The sequence below is a fragment of the Brachyistius frenatus genome, unplaced genomic scaffold (genome assembly GCF_029030835.1).
Source record: "Brachyistius frenatus isolate BFR_SWC_R1_liver_20210118 unplaced genomic scaffold, ASM2903083v1 Contig_32, whole genome shotgun sequence".
Taxonomy (NCBI): domain Eukaryota; kingdom Metazoa; phylum Chordata; class Actinopteri; family Embiotocidae; genus Brachyistius; species Brachyistius frenatus.
Window position 1 is genome coordinate 2,312,102 of NW_027210631.1, and position 25,606 is coordinate 2,337,707.

The following is a 25,606-nucleotide window of genomic DNA, read 5'->3' on the forward strand; positions in this document are numbered from 1 at the left end:
CAACAACAACAACAACTCTGACTCCGATAGACTCCCTTTCAAAAAGCATCAACTTCTATCTCTGCAACACAAAGTCCATATTTTTTTTTTTCCACAAGTTGGCTTGGTTTTATTTGCTAAACTCTCTCCTTCTGGTCAGTATTCTGGAGGTCCTTCTGAAAAGGTTTCCATCATTATTTAGATATTAGGCCTCAAAGAGAGAGTTTGATTGACATGGCTGACCCTGATAGTATCCTCGGGATCTCAGCCAGATCCAAACTCCTTCCCAGCTCCACCCTTTGGTCCAAATATGCTCACTTTTTTTGTTGCCAAGAAAACAAGATGGAGACGGCCAAGATACCAGACTGAAGACCTCTAAATGGGGGGTGAAGGAGAGTTACCACTTGCATGTAATATATTCCAAACCCTTCCTCCTTTCGTGCATTATATTTCACCAAAGTTGACAAATGCTGAAGTTACAGCCGGCGGCTTGTTAGTTTAAAGACTAGCTACCGTTAGCGTGACACTGTGCTGGTTAGCAGGCAATTCTCACAGCAGACAGACTCGATGAAGTCGCTGCTCCTGGTCGATGAGAAGTGCCGCACTTTAAACCACAAGGTGTTGTTTAAGGTGAGGGAAACAGCTCGGGGTCAAAATTAGCTTCAACCCTGTGAAGCAACTCCCGACACTCGATGCAGACCATCAGACAGTATTATGTTTTTCACCAGCCATTTGTTCCTTGCAGTCGATCCTTTGAACCGAAGCTGCCCTCGCTCAGAAGTGATGGGCTTTTTCTCCCTGTTGCTCTGCTGAAAGGAATTTGCTTGAGAAGCTTTTATACATCGATCTCTGGAGACAGGGAGGAAACTCCATACTTTGGATCATTGACGAAGCTGTTGTGAATGATAATGTCATCATTGCGTTGCTTTACATGCAGCGTTGTGTGCAGCCAAAAACACACGCCTCTCATATAAAGAAATTATCTGTGACAATGAGCTCACTCAGTGCAATTCCCTCTTTGCAAACCTTCGTACTGACGAGCATTGTGTTAACAGTGATGAACAGATTTTCCTCTCAAACCATTTGTTACTTTGTTTGGAGCAGTTTGAGGAGTGACAGATGACAAACCACTTCAGTCGATCTCTCGGCCACGTTCAGGGAGCCAAACTGCTCCGATGATGTCTCGTACTGTTAGTTACTGCTCCCTCAAGGGTGCAAACAGTGTTGCCCTTTCTTGCCAAGATGCTTCTTATGCAACATATAACTCATTTTTATTACAAAGTGCAGATAGTGGAAGGTGCAGAACAAGCAACAATCCTCGACGCAGATGACAGGATGTAAGTCAGACACCGAGGTCATACGTCAGTGTAACATTCAGTGTGGAAAACACCTTAATATACTGCAAAGCCAATTTGCACCTGTGCCACCTGTGCACTGCCTGAGTGCTACAGATGTCTAAAAATACTGAGTGCCAACCGTCCAAAATATTTCATTGCGCTCAGGTTCAAGTTCCCCCTCAGCAACCTGTGTGCTTTGATTCTTGCTAAGTGGTTTCCCATTGTGGACGCTGAAATTCAAGGCTGTAATGTGTCTGCAGGGATCAAACTAGCACCATTTGAAGGTCAGAATTTAAAACTCTCTACACCCACTTGGGCAGCCAGAGTTGCCGTGTGCAGAGATCCAAGGCAGTATAAGATTCAGGTGGAGGTGTATCCCTGCATCCCCGCCTCAGTCAGGAAGTTGTTTTTATTGAACAGATTGATGTGATTAATTCTCACATCGCAGCCCCATAACGTAGCTTAGTATTGTAAGGAAGTGCCAATGCAGGAAGTCGTGTGTCTTATCAGCCTGGTGTCACGTTTGGCCCGCAACTTCTTTGTTTTGGCTTCTTCTCATTATTCTTAAGTGCTGTAAAATCCTAACTAATGAACACGAATCGTGATTTTTATGCAGCTTAAAAAGGACATATGTTTTACGCCACTATACAGTATAGTGCTTGTAGGCTGAAATATCATTGGCCTATGTCTTATCTATGAAGCATTATGGTGTTGTCTCCTGCTCATGCTCAATAGAGTCTGATTCAAAAAGCGTCTTCTTCTCTCATGAAACACAAAGTCAGTCATTTTTTCCACAGGTCCTCATCATGTTATTTGCTGAATTCCCTCCTGATCAGTGTTCTGGTGGTTCTTCTGGAAATAATTCCACAGTTAATGAGATATTAGGCCTCAAAGAGATGTATGTTTGGGGGGGGGGGGTGTCTGGTTTGATTGACACCTGTATATTTGGACGGGCGTAGTGTCCTCGGGTTCTCAGTCAGATCCACCCCTCACTCCTCTTCAGCTCGTCCAAATATGGCCACTTCTGGCTCCAAAAAAAAAACAAGACGGATACGACCTGAGTGCCACACTTGAGGCTTCAGGGTGGGTGACGCCACTTGGTTTAGATAGATTATGGTACTTTTGGACAAAGCCCAAAGGTAACCATTTCAACTAACCTCTTATTCAGCTTTGGAAATGTTTTACTTGATAAATCTAAACTCCCCGACAAATCATGTATGCATACATCATTAAAATGTATCCAATAAATCTAGTTTCACTCTTTGCAAAGAGACACAATGCAAAAGACAAGAACCAGTTGAATTTGGAAAGGGTGTGTGTAGAAGCAAATAACTGAAAGGATCAATTCTAATAGATGCTTATTAAAATAAATCTCCCACATCTTTAGAGCAAAGACGGCCTAATTCCTGCCGGACTCCTCTTCCTGGTCGATAAAGGACAATTACAAAGATGCGCAGAATGACCACAGACACTTATTGCGTCATCAACTCGGTATTAAAGTACAGACTCCTCTGTTGCAGGCTGGCAGTGTCACTGTCTGACGAGAGTGCGAAGGCAAACCGTCTTTCTTCATTAATCAGAGGGAAAAATAAACTGCATTTACATAACTGGCAGAGAGTAGCATGTTTGATGGTGCAAACATGATCCCGTCTTTGCCGACACAAACCGGTTATTTAAAGAAGTGGAGTCTCATATGTGTATTAGTAAATCAACTTGTCTCCTTGTAGAAATGTACTAAATTTGCCCTGCTTCTCGGAGATTAGGCTTAGTTCTCTCTGAAGAAATACATTTCCTCTGTTTTGGATGTGTTCAGTTCATTTCATCTCTTGAATGATAACAGGTTTACAGCAACAGCAATAACACCCAGGGGAAATTAGGGGGCTGCGGTGGCTATCGGAGAGAAATTGAATGCGGGCGAGATTATTCTGATCCAGTTCCTGCTGAAAATGATGAGCGCCTTGAGTGGGGGGATCGCTGCCAATCAAAACCTAGCGCATCAAGGCGCCGCGTTCCTATCTAATTGGTGGACAAAGCGAAGGAGAGGTATGCGTGATTTCTATCATGCTCACAAATGGACATCCTGTCTGGTTGCACGACAGCCTGTGCACCGCCAATTACCTGAGACTGTGCATTGTCAGTGGGACTCCCGATGATGAAACATGTGGGTCGGCCTCTGCTCGTAATGTGCTGAGTCGCCATAATTGACCTCGGTGGGTTTACGAGCGACGACTCAACAACACTTTTAATTAGGCGAGAGGAGACGAGCTTTCAAAATAGCTGTTTCAATCCGATTACTCCTCCATTTATCACGGTGACATTTGGTGATGCAGAATAGTGAGAAATCCCTCTCCGAACTCCTCGCACAAGAAGTGGCAGCACTCCTCGATGCGTTGGTTCCGTGTGCTGCCTCGCATTGTGCAGCAGGTTACTCTGATTTTGGGCGAATTAAAGCGAGCCTCCAGAGTTCCCACAGAGCCGAGCGAGCAGATGGAATGAAACTCACCAAACTTGTTGACAGAGAAAATTAGTTTGTCGTGGCACGGTCGTGAACATTGACTTTATGTTGAGTGTCTTTGGTCCACCTGGCTGATTAATCACATTGAGCTCATAATGGGACCAAGCAGCGACCCACCGTGACGTCACCCATTGGTTTGTAAACTGCCCTTTCTTAAGCCTACGGTCTGGCATTTTTTTCTGTCATTATTAACATTTTTAGGGAATTAGAAGTGGCCATATTTGGATTAGCCAAAGAGGAGCGTGAGGTGGCGCTCACTGAGAACCCGAGGACACTCTGCCCGCCCACCTATATCAGAATCCTGACTGCACCACGGGCATGTCAATCAAACTGAACATATCTCCCTTTGAGGTCTTATTTCTAATTAATTAAGGAATTATTTTCAGAAGGAGCACCAGAACACTGATCAAAAGGAGGGAATTTAATTTATGACAACATAATTACATTTGGAAAAACTATACTGACTTATTGACGTATTCCATGAGAGAAGTTGATGTTTTTTGAATGGGAGCCTATTGGAGTAAGGTTTTTTGGAGTCAGCTCCTAGTGGCCCTCAGTGGTATTGCACTTTAACGCACTTCTTCATTTAGTTAACTTTTCAGATCCGGAGACTATGTCCATTTTCATATATAGGATGAAACTGAGACACCTGATAAACCTGCGTCTTGTTCACACTGCCAGCCCAAATCTATTTTTGTCATATCCAGATTGATTTTAGAAAATCTGGACAGCAAAAAAACAAATCAAATCAGTTCCAGACCACATATGGAGGTGGTTTGAAATGCAATTTCAATCAGATTTCTTAGTCCGGACGCTCTGGTGGCTCAAAAACATTTCTTGCATCACTCGTGACACGACACACAATAACGATGTAATTTTCTGAGTGACAGCGTGAGCTCAATCTATGCTCCCACGAGCAGAGCTATCAGAGAGTCCGGGTTTTGGTGCTGTGAAAGCGAGGGAGAGCAAAAGTCCGCGGACAGACGCAGAAATAAATGATCTGCTGGCAATTTGCTTCCGTGCGTATGTCGTTGCCACAGCAACCCATGCAGATAGATTGGGAAAGTGTGGACACACCAAATCCGATGCGCTCACTTGTAAATAACAGTTCTGAAAGCCTGTCCTAAAGATCTCATTTGAGAAGCAAATCAGATTTACCTGCAGTGTGAAAAAAGCAGAAACCTCTTTGTGTTGCTTTGCTCTTTATTGAATCTCTGGAGCAGTCGTCTCACATTTTGTACCTCCAGAAGGAGATGAATTATAGTCTTTGAATGACATCAGATTTTTCTGCTTCTTTCTCTGCCTCACCAATAGCAGCATGTCATCCTTACACATCTATGTCAATTTACTAGGCATGATGAGTCAGACTCAGCCTGATAAAAGCTGCATGATACCTTCTGTGGCCCTGCAGGAGCTTTGTCAAATCTAAAAAAAATACCATCTGATCATGTCATCATTATCTGAGGATGTTAGGTTCATTTTCATCTTTAATAGTTTGGTAAACCTGAGTTGAAAAACTGTGTACATTGAGTGTCACAGATATAGATGTTTACCAAACATGGAAAACAAAAATTGAGCTGCATTATGTGAAAATCTTCCATGAAAAGACTAAAAGCAACAATACTGTTACCTTCCTCCTTCTGTCTGTGGCTCAGACCAAACCACTTTGTTCCTACTGCAGACTTGGATCATAAAAACACTTTTATAGCTTAATTTTTAAATCAATAATTTCTTACGACAGCTGGGAAGCTTTTTAAACTAGCTTTTCCCAAATAGGAGTGAATAATGCGTTTGTTTGGGACTACTTTCAGCTGCGGATTAATACGCATTTTGGTGAACAGTGTATCCTCAAGGTAATCACCTCTCTCTTTCCCTTTATCCATCCTCCTGATCCTGTCAACAGTTCGGCCACATTCATTGTTAATATTTAATGTTGCAAAATCACTGAACTAACATATGAAGGGAAAGTAAATAAATTAGCTTTTTTATAAAATATTTTTTATAAATCTAGTTCTACCAATATAACTTGATTAAATGCATCTGTTTGTTAAAATCCCTCTCCGGTCAGAAACGTATCTTCATGTTGCCGCCGTTCACTTCAGTGTGCAGAATGTGCAGGTTTGTTTTCACATTTATCTGATGAAGAGGAAAAGTTTGTCGGTGACCCCCCCAAAACCTCAGCCATTTAAACAAGTGTGATGTGGGAACTTAAAGCCTTGAGGTCACACACACACTGAAAATCTGGATTTCTTTTAATTGAGGAACATTAATGAGAAGCCCGTGTCCGAGACATCATTTTATTCTGAACACATTAGTTTGTGTTTGTCTTTAAAACCTGTCAGGAACGGACCTTTTAAATTAGACTCGGTCTGGTCGGACCATCAACCTCACCACATTCACAATAGAGGAAAACGCTTTCAGGTATAACGCCGGCAATGGAAAATACATAATTTCATGTAAACGTGTTGTTTGTCTAGCTGCACACGTCTACATATAGAGATTGAATCATAACTGTTGTCACTGTCAAAATCAAGATAAAACATGGCACACAGTGAGCCGCTCACACGATAAGCAATAACTTCATCAGCATAGCCTGTCAGGCAGTATGCTAATAATGCTACTAAAACACAGAGGAGGTGACAGCTTCGTCCTTGTGTTAGGTCTTCTGACTGATACGCATTTTGTACCGACAGGACACATTTTTATCGATGAAGGCGTCCAGATGTTGACAGAAGCAGTTGTTGCCACACCTCCGACGTCACGGCAACGAAAACCTGTAGGAGACACTTCTGAAACCGGATGTTGGTTTTGTGTCCGTGCTCTCTCACCTGTCGCTCCCTCCGTGGGCACGGACATCTCCCAGACACTGATCACGAGCGCCATTAGAAGAAGAGCCACTTTGCTTCTGATCGACGTGTATCGCTCACTCATCCTGGAAAAGAAGAGGAGACGAAACGCATTACAGCAGTAGTTTTAACCATCTGAGGTGCACCTAGAAAAAGCGTACAACTGCAACAGAGGTCGGTTTATTTACGTTGACCGAACGACGCCATTTCTTAGCATCTCTGTCAGACTGCACTCTGACATTTTTCAGTGTTGGATTTGACGGTTTTATGGCCCAGAGCAGGAAGCCTTTGCTCCTCCACTAATTTAACCTCCCAACAGCTTAGCCTATCTGACGGCATGTTTGCTCTTTATACAGCACAGATGCAGACAATTATCCTCCCTCTTGCGTTCCAAAACAAACTACAGCTGTTAGATCACTGCAGAAAATCCTCTTCTTCTGCCCCTCCCGAGCTCTTACAGTGGCAGAAATGAACAGCAGGTGAAGACCCTCTGCCGCCCCACCAGGCTTCAGTAAGGCCCTCTCGGCTCTACAGCAGAGTGGAGAGCCGGCCGGCTGCAGTTAATCCATCCCCTCCGCAGTGGCTTTTTTCCCCCTGCGCTCTCTCTCCCTAATGAAGTGTGGTGGATCCAAGGCCGCGCTGCATAAACCATCTGGCACAGTGTGTTATCACCGACAGACAACGATCAAGTTTCAAACAGGGGATGCAGGAGCGGTACGGTAATTACTGGAAGAGGCGCGGTATCGTATGGCGGCAGCATACAATGTTACAAGCTGCGTTTACGCCTTATTTACAGCCTCTTATCTGCCTGCTGCATTGACATATAGATTGGCTAAACCTCATTGGGGAGCTCAGATTATTTGTGTAATTAAGTTTATTTTTGCAAAGCAAACATGACCTTTATCAAGGTTTTGTTATTCCTCGCAGTGCCACACAGGAATTAGAATTGAATGACGGGATGAAATAACGCAGGCAGGACTCGCATGTTTAGTGTGCCCTCTAAAAATTATAAATTGATGTCTATCATCAAGACTTGCAGGCAGTGACAACAGGAACACAAGGGGAAGCATTTCTCCGTTTTCCTGTCAACATATACACGATCTCTCGTGTATGTTTAAATTATGTTTTTTTTGTGTTTTTTTTACATTTAACATTTAATCCTCTTGGGTCAGTGCCTACAGAAAGAGGTGGTATGCTAAAAAATATCAAAGTAGATTTTTCAATCATTTACTCAACAAAATTATCATTAGATATAATTTTCTTCCATGGATAAAGTGAGTACACCTTTGGCATCAGAAGCTGTTGTTGTTCCCTTTTGTAGAAATAACTTCCTTTAAGTGTTCGGCATCATTGTCCACCACACGTTGCCTTGGTGTGATTGCGTGTCCGCTCTTCCATGACAAATTCTTTCAGTTGAAAAAATGTCTAGCTTTTTTCTTTTTTTTTTTGCATGTTTTTCTTGCAGTCATTGATATGATGCAGAATTCATAGTTGAATTAATGACTGCATGCGAAGCAACCGCAAACCATAATGCGACCACCACAGCGCTTCACAGTTGCTACGAGGTTCTTCTCCTGAAAAGTCTTCGGTCTGAACCCAACATATCTACCGTCTACTCAACCAAGGCCAAACAGCTCAATCTTTGATCCGCCCGTCCAGAGCACATTATTTCAAACGCTCTGGTCTTTGGCTGTATGTTCACTGACAAACTGACGTTTCTATAACGTCAAACAGTCTGCTCTTGGTTTGATTTTGCTGGAGCAGCCAGTCCAGGACAAACCGGCAGACGTTTAAAATCTACACCGCTGGTGTCACATTGAAAGGACTCTTTTCAAATGATTTGGCAATCTTTTATTCCAGATTTACCAACTTTGTTTCTGAAGGCCTTAGAGAGCTCTTCAGATCTCTGCATGACGACGCCACACACTTCAATAGCAAAGACAACAGCTGACCCTGAATTTAAGATGTTTAAATAAGAGGTTTTTACACGTCAATCCCTGAGGAGGTTAAATCATTTGCGGATTATACATGTTTGATTGACACCATATTTCTCTTATGAATATGCCTGATAGAATAAGCACAATCCACCTGAAGTATCTAAAGAGCACCTGGACTAATACCTATCCCACAAGAAAACCCAGCAGCACTTCTAGTCCATTGTCTATTTTTACAATCTTCATTTTCCCAGCCTGCCTTGCTTCCATTAGGTATTCTGTTTCCCAGCACGCTTGCTGCGTTTGCGGGAAATATCTGAACGTCGGGTCATTTGGCCACTTATCCACGAGACGAAGAGTAATACATCAAACAACTAAATGGACCTGAGCGATCCTTTATAGTTTCATGGTGGATTTTTCCATCACCAATATGACATACGGCCATGACTGCCAGCGTCATGACACTTAACTGGGAATTCAAGGTAGCCGGAGAGACACATGGAGGGAAATTTACAGAAACATTGAGTGTGATCGCCATGTAATGGCGAGGTTTATGTACTTTCTCAACCGGACCTCAAATTGGACACGTAGGCACTTGTATAAAAGCGGTGAGTGGTAATGTTCACCTTCGTGGCGACAGATTTATCGTTGACGGTTTGCCGAACATTTGGAGGCTGGGTTGAAATGGTGGGCAGTTGACGTTACTGTGCAGTTCACAGCGACGAGTGTGTGTGTGTGTGTGTGTGAAAAGGGTCAGTGTTGATAGAGTGCAGGGCAGAGCGCCGCGGCGTCATTTGTTGGGCGCTGTCTGAGTGTGCAATTCCATAAATGACATCTCATTGTCCCCGAATGTGCCGTGGTGTCATTGGCGCAGCAGTTTGCTCGACCGAGCGAGTCGCTTAAGATTTGTTACAGTTTGAGGCCGTTTCACGTCTCGACCTTGACTTTAGCAACTTCGGAAAAATACAAAGAGCGCTTATCGGTGATGTAACGCAACGATGTGATCCAGCCTGTATTCTGTCCATAGAGTTCATCTAACGTTATAAACACTACGTGGTAACTCTTTCACGCCTTTCAAAACTCTTACTGTATATCTATGTGTTGTGAAATTGATTCATGGGAAAGTTTTCTGATCTGCCTCCTCTCTGCTTGTTTACAATTATTGAACTTTATTTTAAGAAAAGAAACATGGACAACCGACTTTATCAGAGAGAATAATTGTGTAATTCAAAGCAGCACAAATTCACAATTTTATCTCAACAATGCATCAAAAAGTGAATCATAATCACACACCCATGGAGAATTATCCTCCGACCATCATTTGTCTGCAGAGAATTTTAACATTCGCTCGTTGTTGTGTTGTACGGCCCGCAATCTGACTGTTTGGGTTCAGTCTCTCGGCTCTCATCAACCTCGTTGCTAGACGCAGCTGGATGAACATTGCAAGCAAATGTACTATTTGATATTCGCTTGATACTTTTTGACAATTATTCCAAGACATGCCCAACATCAAACCGTGTCAGCTCGACATTGATTGTAGATCTGTGGAGGGACCGTCTGCTCAATCCTTTGTTCTCCTTTGCATAGCTGTGAACTTACAAAATGTGTTTGAGTTTCCACGACACCTCATCTTTGTTTATTTCTTTGAAGCAGTTCAATACAGAACTTTTTGACCGACGTTGTAGTCTCTGCATGTTTTACCTGTTAGTACCGTAACATCTAATCTCGTACCACCATACAAAGCCTGGTAGCAATGGGCTCTTCTTCTCTTTTCTTTTGCTGTTTAATGGCAGTTCCCAAACAGTTTGAGGTGCATTACTGCCCCCTTCCGGTGGTAGAAACACATTTCTACCAGACACCAGTAGGGAAAGGGGAATTAAAACAAGACGACGGTCGCATAAACAATTTTTTTTGTAGCGATTATTCGAAAAAATTTAAAATCGTGAGACATTGCACCAAAGGTAAAAACACTCAATGTTGCTTCATATCTGCTGGATGTGTAATTGGGCAATTATTTGTTAACATGAACAAAATAACGATTTTATACAATGATAATGTGTCAGAATTGTAAAATAGAAGTACATTTAAACCAATTAGTACCTACTTGTAATTAATGCAGACAGTCCAGACAGATGCATTAACTTCCTTTTCATAGTGGAGACCGAAACACTTCCACGATACATAAATGCTCGAATGCATTGCATCCACACGTAGCTACCCGTTTTCTTATTTACATCATGTAAATAATGTTACATAATGTAAATAAGGAGACTTAAGAGGCTCATTTTTTTTTCACTTTGGGCTGCCACTTCCTCCAGTCTTGAAGCTGTTGGCTAACTGTGTTCTGACAGCTCTGTACTTAATGCTCAAACATGAAATTGACTTCAATCTTAAATCTCATACCGCAAAAAGGAAAAGTGCATTTCCAAAGAAGTGGAATTATTTCTTCAGGTATAATCAGCTTTTGCATCATCCTTGAATGTTCCCTAGAATTTCATTAAGCTGAAACAATAAAGATAATTCTCTTGGCAGTAATTGCCCTCAGGTTTTATTCTTTCATTTTGTACATGTTCGACTAGTGGCGCTTTTATTAGCGGAGGAGACCTCATAATGCATCTTATAACAAACATTCTAAAGAATAAACAAATTCAAAGTTAGACTCAGAGACAGTAGTTGGAAGTTGGTTATCATTTAAGTCTGACAATATTTTATGTATAATGTATGCCTTTTACCACAGAATAAGCCCTGCAGTGAAGCACATAATATATGCAGATGATTGCCATAAGCATGAAATATGAACTGCATAATGAAGTTAGGAGGATAGCATATGAAAAAACAAATACTACTAAACTGAAGCTTAAATTAAATGTGTAATAATCCTCTCTGTATGGACTGCTTTAATTCTCCTCTTGCCAGCAGAGATGTTTTCCTGTCTGCAGTATATTGTGCCCTAAATTTGAGGACACTTTCAAATGCAAATGCAAATCTTTATGGAGGAATAATGCATATACTTTTCAGCGGCGCCACCTCAGTAGTTCTCCAGGACTTGTGTGTTCAAATTTATCCGGAGATTAGACTTTTATCCTTTTGTTGTGCGGCACATGAGCCCGCGGCGTAGATCATCGGATTTCCTTTCAAGAGTACAAAGTGAATTTGTTTAAAACCGAACGAAGCACGAATTCCTCGTCTCTGACCAAACCTCTGATGGCCTCAGTCGTCACCGTTCTGCCCTCCCACTCCTTTCCTCTCTGCGAAACCAATTGAATGGCAGCAGCTCAACGAGCCCGCTTCATAGAGACTCCACTTGAGGCTCTGACCTTGGCGGGATGACACTAGAAGTGTAGCTCGCGCAAGACTCGCACAAAGAGGAAAACACAACAATCGCGGCAAACTTCCACCTTAGTTCAGTCAAAGAAATCACAAGAATAGCACATCGCGGTCATGTTGTCAACCTTATCTCTGTTGCATTGTGGGATTAGTGTCCCTGCACTGCACACACATCAATAAACCCCAAACGGAAAAAATCCACATAAATTGTGAACAAAGCAAATTAGATATACGAACATGATTTCTTATTAGTAATGCAAATGCATTCATTTTATTTGACCATTTTAAGGACAGTTACAGTATAGATTAAATTCCCCTCAGTAGGCAGGTCCTGTTGTCACTGAGTTTTATTTTGAACTTGAACAGGGAAAGTGCTGCGCTGCCTCCACTTTATTGTCGTTAGTGGAGAAATAATAACATTTGGTATACTGTTGCTTGGAGACACAGTGAACAACCCCAAACTGGACACTTTGCCCAATCATTTTCTTTTCCCTGTACTGACAGTTTGGCTGAACAATGCATCGTAATGTTTCAGGTTCTGTTCCCTTCTCATGCTACAGTGTCATTAGCATGTTGACGAACATTTTGTCTCCCTTCTGCTGGTGAGAGTCATCACAAAAACCCTGTCAGCACGGGTTTACTCCGTAGCCACTGTTGTAACTGTAGATAAATGGTGGATAAATTAAATGAACGGTACCACAGACTCGGTTTCATTGTCGGAATCGGATCCATTTGGCGTGATAACATTTGGAAAGTCTAGAAGAGTGGCTTGATTGAATTGTGTCGCCTCCGTTCAGGTCAGCATCGGGCTGAACCAGATGTCAGCCGTCTCAGCCGGCGGAGGTCTTCTGGTGCGCTTGCTGACTTTCCATTCACACGGCTACCGCGGGAATGTCACCCGAGACGGATGTAAAAACGCCCAACTGTGAAATACAGAGAAGTCGTTATGGCAGTAGATTTAATCAGCACTGTGTAACTCGTTTAGCAAGAGTTTGATTGTAGCCGACGTTCATTATTATGTCAAAGTCCTACACTAAAGCTTTAAGCTCCAAAAAAAGTATTTCAGCAAAGACCAGAATAATGACTTTTAACTTGAATATAGAAACCTGAAATAAAGTCTTGGCTCACTTCGCTGGCTTAGACAGTTCAGACACACCATGACTTCAGCTAACTTTATGTTTCTAATGTCATTAAGCAGCCATTTTTACACGCCTGTTTCGTAACAGGGACGGTGGCAGATTTCTGATGTCTGCAAGGTCTGTATTTGTATTCACACTTTCAACATATTCAGTATCTTCAGCACTGCTAATAAGAGTGTGGAGAATACTGTTATACTATTATGCAGACATAACTTGATAGTGTTAAGACGCATAAGGAAAACTGACTGTAAAGCGTATTTGAGTTGGCAGAACAAAGCTGAACTTTAGTGAAGGACTGCGAGTAGATTCTGACCTGTTTTCTCCCTGTTGTCCCATTTGTGTCACTTGTTTTTTTAATTTGATGGGCTTGCGCAAAGCCACAGTACTTGTCATTAGTGAGTGAAGGACTCGACCGACCTTGGCCTACTAATAGCAAACATTATTTGTAAAGCAGGAAAAAAGAAAGAAAAAAACTGCGTAATTAATTCTTCACCTGCTCTGTGCACACTGGGGGGAAGTTGTATTTGCAGTGCTGAAGAATTCCTGGAAAAAAAAACGTGACGAAATAAATATCTGTTGACAAAAAGGGGCTTGATAAATGATACAGATCAGTTTTGTCCATTTTTTTCCACCATAAGTAAACATAATACACGCGATTGATTAATCTGTGTAGGCAACAAAAGGTGTACTGAATGTCTATAATTAAGCAGATTATTTTATGAAAAAATGAAGTCTCATCAGTCACCTTCTACTGAGAAACAACTTCTGAATTAGACACTGTAGATCCTCTTTATTTGATGCTCAATACAGAAACAATAACATTATAATTATGCTTTCAAATATTATGATTCTACAATTGACTATTTTTTAACACAGATAACACTGAATATGTTGTGTCTCGGTCCACAGTTTGCACGAAGGGCTGAATTTATGTTTTGACCACAACCTCATTAGGTTATAAACGTGAGCAGTTAATTAGTGAATTTATTGTTTGTCTTCTCAGGATGTGACGGAGGGAGGTGGTAAAGACGCTGGAGAGCTCGTGTGTCTTTGGAAAGAGAGTTTAATGAGGTGTTCTGGGTAGTTGTTTGAATATTTCTCTTTCCCATCAGTAAGCCAGTACTTGATACGTCAAGATTTCACATACTTTGCTTTCAAATGTTCAGTGCCAAACAGTTCGTTTACAACAAATAGGCAGAGCGGAGTAGACACATTTTAAAGGACAACAATATATTGTCAGTTAAAGGAAATCAAATCAAATAAATTTCATGTCCCTACTAATGACAACTGTGTGAGATTTCGCTGATTAGAAAAATATCCTATACGAAAAACGCGGAATAATGTTGTTGTATAAAACAACCAAAATGTAATAGATCATTTTTTGCCACTGGTTTGATGTGTTACCAACTTTCCCTCCAACTTCCAGCCTCTTTGTCGCCTCCTCGTTGGCCAGCTCAGCTGTATCACGGGTTTCTGTATTCCCACCGGAGCTCGTCACCTTTCTCAGCTCGGCTGCCTGCCTGGTCAGCTGCCCCTGTCATGACAGACCACTAACATCATGTTCATCTTAAACCTAGACTCCAGGTGTGCATGAGATTCAACAGGTGAATGTGACATCCGTCCGCCTGACATCATTCAGCACAGTGAAGGTCAAACATCACCGGAAAGTCACACATTTGTGAGCGGAGGGGCCTCATGTTTGGCACAATAGGAGCTTCTTTCCTGTTTCAGACACTTTAAGGCTCATAAGCCCGGTGTATTTTTGTAATAATATCCTGCCTGTAAGCAGCTTTAACAGTAAAATGTAAAGCGGCTTCCTTTCATGGCAATAATCATTTCGAAAGTGGAAGATTCAATTTTCACTTTGTCCGGTTGGAGCAGGATGCACAAGGCGAGTGTGTAATCCACAGTATCACAGAGATTGCACGGCGGGCGGAGGGAGTGTTACTAAACCAGAAAAGAGCTGGACTTTCCCGCTCTGTTTCTGCAGCTGGATTCGATACAGGGATTACCCCCCCACACACACACACACCCTCCCTCCCTCCCCCATCTCTATCTCGGTCTTTACTTGGACCGTGACAGAGACTGTCACCTCGGACGGCTGCAGGGAGCCGATTTCTCCGTCGCAGAACAAACATCGCTCATTCGCCAAAACACAGATGTTCCCTTCTGACAGTTGAGGAGGGACGCTCTCAACCCTGTCAAGCCAAACAAGGGAGTTTGCCCACTCTTTGTCACGCGTTGTGTGAAGCATCTGCCACAAATCCTGCTCAGTTCACTTCATAAACAAGACAAGACAGCTGTCAGGGCCGCGTTGAAGTTGATGTACGAACTTAGGGCTATAAAAGGAGCCCGGCTTCAGCACATTGTCCTGACGACTCGCTAATCAAATCATGATACACCAGCCTGCAGCACAAACCGAGATACTCCACTGTGCGATTCTCAATCCAAATTCTGTCATGAGAGACTGTAAGTGGCTCGGTTCACTCCTCAGGCCTTCATGCGCACTTCTGATTATTTCGGGATGACGGTTCATATCAAGTCTGGGATGTAATCCATATCAGGAACCAGGAGCCGACAGCTCTGTGAAAAATCCACATGCGATAAAGATAAATATATCAGTCCCTCCAGGATTTCACCCTGTTTGCATGTGATTGTTGGAATCAGAAATCAACAGCAGCTTTTCTCAACAATTTAGATGCTATTGACGGAGTTTTAAGGGATTTTTTTTTTTTTTAACATATATAATTGTCAGGATCGTAAAAAAACATATGTAATCACTTCCTATGATAATAAGCTTCCTGCATATCACAGAAATAGCTGGAAATGTTTTAGTTCTCATCTTATTTTATTTTAAGAATCACAGAGCTCAATGTTCCTACAAAATTGAGTAGCTTTACGAAATTAATATACACAGGGTGCATCTTCTGTGGAAATAGATGCTTTAAATGCTTTTTAAATAATCTTTGTTTTTGTGCACACAGTATTTGTTAAACAAAGTCTTACAACTGGAAGGGCACATAACTCATAATTTAACATACCGTGTGATTAAACTGACCCTGTCTCAGCTGCGATGTGGTTTGTTTTGATAATGAGAGGACAGGTTGAAGAGACTTGCCGACTATAAATGAGAAGTTATTTTTGTTGCTAAAGCGACGTTTTGTTCGGAGAGGCTTGGGTTGTGACTACTTGCCTTCGATCGAGTGCTTTTACTGCGGAAGCATTGTGGGAATTATGCTAATTTCCAAGCTCCTGCAAATAGTGTGGACATTGGTTGAATTTGCATTTAGTTGCGTCAAGCTTTGAGCTTTTTAAAAAAAATTTTTTTATTGCTTTTAATTGCAGTGTCTAGTAGTCTTCCACGCTGTTGTTTCTTCTGCTTCACAGATTCTGACTTTGTGATGACACCTTCGTCTTATGACACAAATCAGCTGATTCCATCTGCTTCTAAACTGCTAAAAGCCTCAGATCACAGCTTTCTGCTGCTGCTGATGACAGACTGTAATTTCTGAGTCACGTGTGAGGGAGGTGTGTGGGGGAGGGGGGGGGACAACGACGACTGGGCCTTGACTTCAAATTTCACCAAAGAAGAAGACTAGGCAGAGCAAATATCAGCGCTGTTACCCGACACTGACGCTGAGTGCCCTTTCAGAGAGTTAACCACCAGGACGACCTTCCGTAACGACACGTCGAGATGCTATCTGAGAGGCCGCGCTCATCAAAACCGCAACAGCCAAATGGTCTCAACCTTAGTTTTCCTTTGATCAAAGTGTCTGCGCATCACCGCCTCATGATCCAGTGTGCTATTTCAGTCCGTCCCTCCCTCGGATATCGCCGGGCACCGTCGGCAGGTAGGAGCATCCACACAGATCACAGTGTACCTCTCCTTTCTTTTTATAGTCAGGAGCTCAGAACACAACAGCGTGTTTGCCTCCCTGTAATTGCTCTCTTAGCTGAGACTTTATGAATTATCAATGAGCACAGTCTCAACATTTTAGTGAAAATAAACACGTTTGCGGCACATTAGAGAACAAGTGGATGATATCCAAAGTTTTGAGCAGCAGTTAAGGAACGTGTTGTGGAAACTTAAGTACTTTTATTTGATGAATTGTATTTCAGTTTGAGACACAAGTACTTTACTGTAATATGTAGTCAGTATTTAGGCTATCTTACAGTTTTACTCCACAACGGTTCGTGGGGAAATACTCTACTTTCTACTCCACAACATTTATTTAAAGACTTTTCAGGCAAACGTAGACTTAATCTATCTCAGTTTAGAATTAAAGTGAACTAACAAAATAGGATCTTGACCAAAAACATAGTAGTAAAATGCTGTTTGTACAGTTATACATCATTATAAACAAGCCAATAATATAATATATAATGCAGTACTAACAGGTGTTTTCAAAAGTTTAATTAGGCTACATTTTGCTAATAACATTTAGCACGTTTACTTAAAACGAGTTGCATATTTTGTAGAAATGTTGTCACTTTCTTTCCTGTAACCACTCTCATGTCCTTATGATAAATATATAGGTAGACCCAGCAGGTGGTCCCGAGCGCTTTCCTCCTTTTTCCCCAGAGGAAGCAGCCGGCTAGCAAAATCTGTGAGACCGTGTTGGGTTCACGTGTGATGTGTGCGACGAAACATCTTCATCGGTTGCACCGGTGCGTCTGAAATGTCTGAACAGCCAGGTGGCGGGTGTTTATGGACAAATATTGTAAACATGTTTTCTGACCTCAAGTTAAAGCAGTATGATTTGACTGAAGTCAGTCAACACGCAGTTTTGCATTATTTTCGTGTCATACGTGTGTGTGTGTGTGTGTGTGTGTGTGTGTGTGTGTGTGTGTGTGTGTGTGTGTGTGTGTGTGTGTGTGTGTGTGTGTGTGTGTGTGTGTGAGAGTGAGAGATCAACCCTTACTTGAATATTATTATCCACATTTTGTGATAAAAATAAAGTTTTGTGACTTTTTGACACTTGCTTGTTCTTCTGCCCTGCTTCAAGTGTTTTAGTTCAGATAAGCTGATCAGCTGCTAAAACGGAAAAAAAAAAACTGACTTTAAGGGAGTTTCAGGACTAAGAAAAGTAATGATCACACTTTTAATACACTGTGCTGACAGTACTTTTGTACTTTTACTTTACTCAAATTTGAATGCAGGATTTTCACTTTTGCAGGAGTAATATTACACACACTGTTACTTACTTAGAAACTTGAAACTGTAGATTTAAAGAGCAATAGTTGCAGTCGTCTTTCAATTAATAGACATTTCCACATTAAACTTGGAAGGGGAATTACGACACCCACTGAAATAGAAACCGTCAAAAAGTCTGTACCAGATAAAAAAATAAATCTCCATTACGAAGATAAAAGCAAGATTCCTCTGAGCGTAGCATTTTCATAATACAAGTGTCAGATTTCATAAACCAAACCAATTTCATGAAGGACACGCAGGAAATGAAGTCCAACTGTCAAAACGACATCGGGGTCCACAGTTGGTTAAATCACCAAGCGGCGTTTTTGTCAGTTCTTTAAAAAAAAAAGTGTGTTAATGTGACATTGAGGCGTCACTCAGAGTCGCTCCGACACTGGAAGGACGCGGGTTTGACCCCTGTGACAGCCTGCTGTCCTTGCACGAGACGCCAAATCCCCCCCGTCAGTGTGCATGAGTGTGTCAGCTCAATGACCGCCGAACAACACGGAGGACGATAAATAAATGATGTACGAAAAATTATATTTATCCCCGACAGCCGCTCAGGTGTGTGGGAGTCGGCAGGAAGCTCTCGGTCTGATTTAATTTCAGTTTTGTGGGTCACAGTTTCATACGGAGGCAGTTTCTTAATGTGTGCAGATGTTTGATTTGATTCAATCCAATTGTCTGTATTGTTTTTCTGCCGTCTCACTAACACCTCAAAGAAAATCATTAAAGTATTTATGCCATTTGATATTGTTCCTGTGGGCATTAAAAGGGGGATAACAGGACATGGCAACCTGAGTTTGAGCCTTGTTTCTGTCCCTCGGCTCAGTCAGTCCAGAGTTGAATCGCCAGCTTTGATTTTACATTCATTACAATATTAAATGCAGTTTTCTTTCGCCCAGTATGATAACAGTGGAAGCATTACGTTCTGTTTAAATTCATAGTTACTCCAGTTAAATACGACATGTTAGGTTTTTTGAAAATACATTTGAAGATATACTATATTTATTAAATGGTTGATAACGATAGAAAATGAAAAGGTGACTGACATGTAATGAATCTCTTCTGCCAGCTCGTTACTCACCTCGCAAGAATAATCAAAGAACACAAAGTACTCTATTTAGTTTCATTATTTCACATGTATTAATTTAAATAAGAAATAGGAAGAAAATCCAGTTGTGAATAAATGCTTATATTTGCTTAGAAAAACATTATAGTGTGTTATAAACCCGTTTTTATTACATGTTTAACGTCTGTTCATACTATAAAAAAATATTTTTTTATTTTAGGAAACATTCCTGCAAACCATGTGCTTATACTTACACAGACTGACCTACAAATAAAATAATGTTAAATGTTAACTTTTATATTCATTTGTAATCACAATACTAGTCTATTACAGCTGTGTTGTTTGATGTATTTTTAAAGAACCTAAAAACATGGTGTTAAATCTTAGTAGTTGTAATTAAATAGTTCCGATTTTTTTTTTAAATTTTTAAATTTTTTATTTCTTTCACTCTGCTACTTCTGCTCTGTTAATAAGTCTGTGTGAATGCGGTTTGATCAGAACTGATTGACAGTAATAAGTCAGCGAACCAGAAAATCACAACAATCAGGTTGAGACGCTGGGGTGCACAGACGGAGATGAGGAGCTTTAGTGGGAGTTTGAATGCAACACAATATCCTTCTGTCAGCTGATTTGTGTCTTGGTGCAACAACAAAAAAAGAAAAATAACAAAAGGAAGTCCCTTTTTCTTTAAGAGAAAATGTACTTTTGTTTCGAACAAATGAGAATCTGATGAGATTAGTTTTGTTTAGGAGCAGCTTTACGTTTTCTTTCTGTTTGCATAAACAAGCAAAACACAATCAAATTACAGCTAAATCATGACTCACACTGTGGAGGGAGCGATCGCTGCTTCTGTATCAGAACCGCTATTCATTTCAAATTCACAGCGGGGCCGGAGAATAGGAATATGTTACACTGAGGTAGCCCCGCCATTTATCATCATTATTAACCAAACAGCTGGTGACTGAGTCGTGCACCTGTGCGGATGGTCCCTCTCTCTCTCTCTCTCTCTGCCCCTTCTTACCCTTCATCCCCGACAACTTAAAGCTCTTAAAAACTTTTTTTCCCTCTGTAAAATGATACGTTTTCTAGTTAACAGTCCTAGCTGGAATAATTGGCTTTACTTTCACTGAGGAGGTATGCAGGAGCTTTTGCACTCGGCATGGAAGTAAAAGCAAAGTCAAGAAGCACCTCGCAACAGAGCCACATAATAGCAGAGTGCCAATCAAAACCAGATATTCATATACGCAGCTGTCGGCGCGAAACCGGCAAATAAACAGATACGAACAAGGAGCGAATGTGCGTCTAAATTCAGATGAGATCTGCGTAGTTGTGAAGACTACAGCAGAAGACAAGGTGCTACATGAGAAGCAGTTTTTTTAGCCACGTTTAAAAGCTTCTTTTTTTTTTCTTCCCCTCCTTCCTGACTCCGTCTCACTCGCGACTATAAATGCCTTCTTTGGTGACTGACTCGGCGCGCCCCAGACCCGCCGCGCTTCCTTCAGCGTGTGCGATCAGAAACCCCAAAATTCCCACCTCGGATTAGTTGCAGCCAATAAGCGGAGGGAGGAAACACGAAGAGAGTCGTCTGTCTTTGACGAGAAGAAAAGGTGAGCAGTGAGCCGTCGGGAGCGCGGGGGAAATCTATTTCTGGGCGCCTAATGAAAGTTCTCGGTGCCTCCCCGACAACAGCAGAGGAGTTGACAGGCGATTATGATGCTCTTTAATTAGCTCCCGCGCTCGGGAAGATGTGTTGGCCAATTATCATCGCTCAGCACCACGTTTGAGCCCTCCTCCGCAGGGCCGACGTCGAAAGGGCCGAAGAAATACGCGACAAACGTTGTGACGCACCGCGCGTCTGCGGGAGTTTCCATGTCGGGACCTCGTGACGAAGCGCGGTGGAATGAACAGAGTTATCAAAAGTAGGAGTCTTCATTATCTCTCCCACCGCTATCGCTGTCGACACACAAGGCAGACGTCTGCCGTGTGCTGTAAATGATGGTTTCCCGGACTAACGGGGGAAAGTGCAGCCAGTATGACATCCAGATATTTTCAGCAGCTACAGAGGAGTTGGAACAAATATTAAAAAGTGTGAAGGCCAACGGTATCTTTCTATAGCCGCCGCCTTTCAAGGCTGCTCAACATTCATGCAGAGAAATCCATCGTGGCAGAGGCAGAGAGGCCGGTTTTTTTTTTTCTTTCTTTCTGTACAGCCACAGAAGCAGAAAAAGACCAGCATGCAATGCAGCAGCCAAACAGGTGGAGTTGTGATCGGGGTCAGCTCCCGAAATCTCTTCACTGTCACCGTCTTTTATTCTCCACAAACCCGCAACAACTGAGCTTCACTTCGCCGATGCTGCAATTGCAATTTTCACTTTTAACTGATCTGTCAATCATTTTGTCAATTAATAGATTATTGTTCAGTCTCTGAAAATGTCAGAATACGTTTCCTGTGTCCGTGGCGACATCTTCACATGTTTTGTTTTGTCCAATCAGCAGTTTAAATCCCACTGATTTTCAGTTTGTAAAGATGCACAACAGAGAAAATCGGCAAATCCTCCTGTTTGAAGAGCTGCAACCATCAGAGGAGGTTTTGTCTTTCTCGGCTTGAAAAATGTTCTGGCAGACGATCGATGGAAGTTGTTTTGATTGGTGACAACAAAAAAGCTATAAATTCTCTGAAGAAAATGGATGTGTGCTCCCTGATAGAAATGTGTTAACACCTTTGAAATACTTTCACTTAATATTGAAAGAAGTTAAAGTGGGAGTTACAGTTATTTAATGAAACTGAGGAGTTGATTTGAAGTGTGAGTGAAGGTGTGAAAAGAAGTTGAAGTGTCATTTCAAGTGCACGTGACGAATGAGGCCGGAAGGGTCAGTTGAAATGGAAGTTTTGAAAGAAATTAGTGTCCGTGTTAAAACTGAAAGAAAAAGTCATTTGAAGATCTGATATTTTTCACATGTTGGTTATTGGCAAATTTATTTTGTCTTATTTTTTGAATTTCCGTAGTTCCGTGCGCGCTGCACATGGACAATTTGAACCCATGTTTTGGATGCGCTGAGTTTTGAATTTGCCGCAGAATAAAGTGGTTCTTATTATGGAGCCATGCTCATTGCTTATTTACAATTTAATCATCTGACCTCTTGTGTTTATTGGTAAATGCGCTTATATAGTGTGTATCACCTTAGCAGGTCTCAAAGCGCTTTACACCGTTTCCCATTCATGCACACATCCGCACACCAACGGTACGCCATCCGGACCGACTTGGGATTCAGTGTCTTACCCAAGGAAACTTCCATCTCATAGCCTGGTGTTTCCAGCCCGAAATACTCAGCGCGAATATACGGGTCTGGCGTCGCTCTGCAGGGAACTGTTCGCGGTTGTTGCATCCTAACGGGCGTAGACCTCTGGTTAACCTTGAAACTATTGGAGCAGCCTTCAACCGATCAGCATTCACCACCAAAACTGGACGATTCTCTGTCACTGCTGCAAACTACATTTTGACTTCATCACATCTCTGATCGGTCCGACCTTCAGGGTGGCAAACCCATGTTTCCAGACCGCAATCACAGTGAAGAAAACTGAAGCTGCGAGCAACAGTCTGGTGGAGCCGGACTAGAAATGTAACGATGTTTTGGCTCAAAAAAACAACTTAATATGATCCGAAAATCTCAACCTATGAAGTAACATTTTGTGACCTCGTTAACTCGTAACTTTAAGCGACCTTGCTGCAGTGACGAGGAAGTGTAACCCGGGTGTGTCAGTACGCCGTGACATCACTGCCGGGTGCGGTCACGGTGCAGCAAACCACAACCATGAGTCAGAGGTGAGTCAGACTGAACTTTAAAGAGACTAACCGCTCTTTGGATTTAGATTTGGTCTCGTCAGAGCTTCACTTGAGGTCTTTCAAACTTAATGGTTTTGTAAGTGTAGAATAATGTGTGAGTAAAACAGAGCCAGACAGAGAGGCCGGCTTATCAAAACTGATCCCCAGCACTCCTGCTCAGGTCGCATTCACATTCCGACAGTCTTTACACCAACGAGGGTCACGAACGCGTCTCGAATGACGAGCTCTGCCGACACAGACCATAAATCAACAACGCCTCGCGTCACTCTTATCTCCTGCTTTCCCGTGTCAGCCTCTCTCGCACGCGGAAAAGCGAGAACGCGGCGCCGGAGGCAGCGCCGCGCTGGCTCTGATTAGCGCCGCTCCGTTCTCCAAAACGCCGGCGGGGGCCAGCTGGGACAGAACGGGCGGGCCGAGGGGCAAAGGGAAGGTAAAAAAAAAAAAAGAATGAATTACACAAAAGTGATTGAGCAGAGCACACAAGCTTTACCTTTTTTTTTTAAATTGTACCTGTTTTTTTGGTCACGCTTCTCTTTCCGCTTTTTTTTTTTTTTTACATTTTTTGTGTGTGTGTGTGTGTGTGTGTGTGTGTTTTTTTTTTTTTTTTTACATCACAGACCAGCGAGGCTCAAGTTATTTTAGCCGTGGCCCTCGTGAGGCTCATAATCCAGGCTAAGTGACAGGCTAATTTGTGGTATTAGATTGCTTTCATCGGGTCGTTCGGGGCCCTCTTTGAACGTTAGCGGTATGAAAAGGCTCCTTTGCCTCAGCGGTCACATTGACTTGTATGCTTGTCGGGTTAGAAGTGGGAGTGGAGGAGGAGGGGGCGGCGGGGGGAGGGGGAGTGTTTGAGTCACAGCGGCTCTCGGAGGCCATATTTCCACAGTCGTGTTCAATCTTCTCGCTGCAGATAGAGAACAAGCGAGAGGGATTGAGCCGAAGGTAAGAAACCGGAGCGGCGCGGAGTCGGGGACGCTTCCAACCAGCCGAGATCAGTCGAGTGTTCAGTCTAATCATAGTGTGAATTTAGTCTGTTTATAATGAGTGCAGAGAGTTAAATTGAACTAAAGGTCCATGGAATGAGAAAATAGGTTTTTCTGCAAGAGTGGAAATCCATCAAAAGGGACAAGAGGCGACTCCAGTGGTGTTAACACAGCTCAGTTGAGACAAAAACATCCAGTTGAATAGGAAGAAATCAAAGAAAGAGTGTGTGTGTGTGTGTGTGTGTGTGTGTGTGTGTGTGTGTGTGTGTGTGTGTGTGTGTGTGTGTTAATTCCAGGCTAAAGCCGCAAGATATACCCTTAAGCACAGATACAAGACTGTTTTCTTTAACAATAAGATGGGACCCTTGCTAAGTCAACTTAATGCTGATGGCCATTCACGGTGTCAGAGGCCGGAACAAGTAATTAAAGGCAATAGAAAAATAGAGGATTAACTCGAATTAATCCTCAACTTTTCCCATTTTCCTGCAGAAAACGCTGAAATGGAAGGATATGGAAATCTAGCAGAGCATAGCAGAACTAATGGGTTGGCAGCTCTCCCCCTGAAATGAGAAGGGACTAATGGATCCGTGGCCCTGGCTAAGATGGCTGAGCCAGATTGCATGTGGATTTAAGTGATTAAGAACATGGTACCCCCCCCCCCCCCGGTCCTCCCTTTGTCAGAGAAAACCTAATATATATGAGAATGAATGCTAAAATATGACATTCTGTATTTAGATTCGGGAAAGATGTGCCATTTGAATGCATGCGGTTGCTGGAAACGACATGGATGCAGAGGGGCGTGGTGTCCGCAGATTTGTTCATCCATGGACAAACCTAAATAATAGTTTTGGGCTTGTTTGGTTTTCGATCAGAGGAGTTTCTCCGCAGCAACACAGCTTTTGCTCAGTTAAATATTTTCCTCAAGTTTCACATCATTCACACACGTTTAAGAACTAAAAACACTCGCACACAATCGCTTCGTCCTGTTAGCAGAATTTGTGTTTCAAGTTTAGTTTCGAAGGAAATTAAAAGCTGTTACTGGCAGTTTTCTGACATAAAGATAGACTTGATTCATTTCAGTTATTTAAAGGAGATTAAAGAGCGATTTCAACTGCGCTCTGCTAAAAATTGATTATTGATTAATGGTGCTAATTAAATCAGAGTTGGTGCACATTCCTGACTGAAGGTCCGATCGTAATACTGAATAGAATGTGTCAAGCTGTAAGACAAGAAGGAGCCCGTATTATTACTTTTAATATTATTGGATCATCATTTAACATGGTGTTACGTCTCACACGGAGATATGATAGCAGATAATGTAATACTGTGATGTTATGTTATCTGAGAATTGATTGCCTGACGAAACGTTATTGCATTTTGAAGCCATGTAAAGACACAATTTATTACACTGCACCAAGTTATGACATAATCTATC

At 42.2% G+C, this 25,606-nt stretch overlaps 1 protein-coding gene across 3 annotated transcripts in view; it reads right to left on the bottom strand.

The window, feature by feature from the left end:
- Positions 1-25,606, bottom strand: part of LOC138621780 (chemokine-like protein TAFA-2) — a 65,083-nt gene that overhangs the window by 19,636 nt on the left and 19,841 nt on the right. For all 3 annotated transcript variants that reach the window (XR_011310963.1, XM_069700088.1, XM_069700087.1), the window contains exon 2: positions 6,660-6,763. Coding sequence is in view for 2 of the 3 variants with exons in the window: in XM_069700088.1 (XP_069556189.1) it covers positions 6,660-6,762 (103 nt within the window). In the remaining variant the exon portion in view is untranslated. The remainder of the gene's footprint in view (positions 1-6,659; positions 6,764-25,606) is intronic.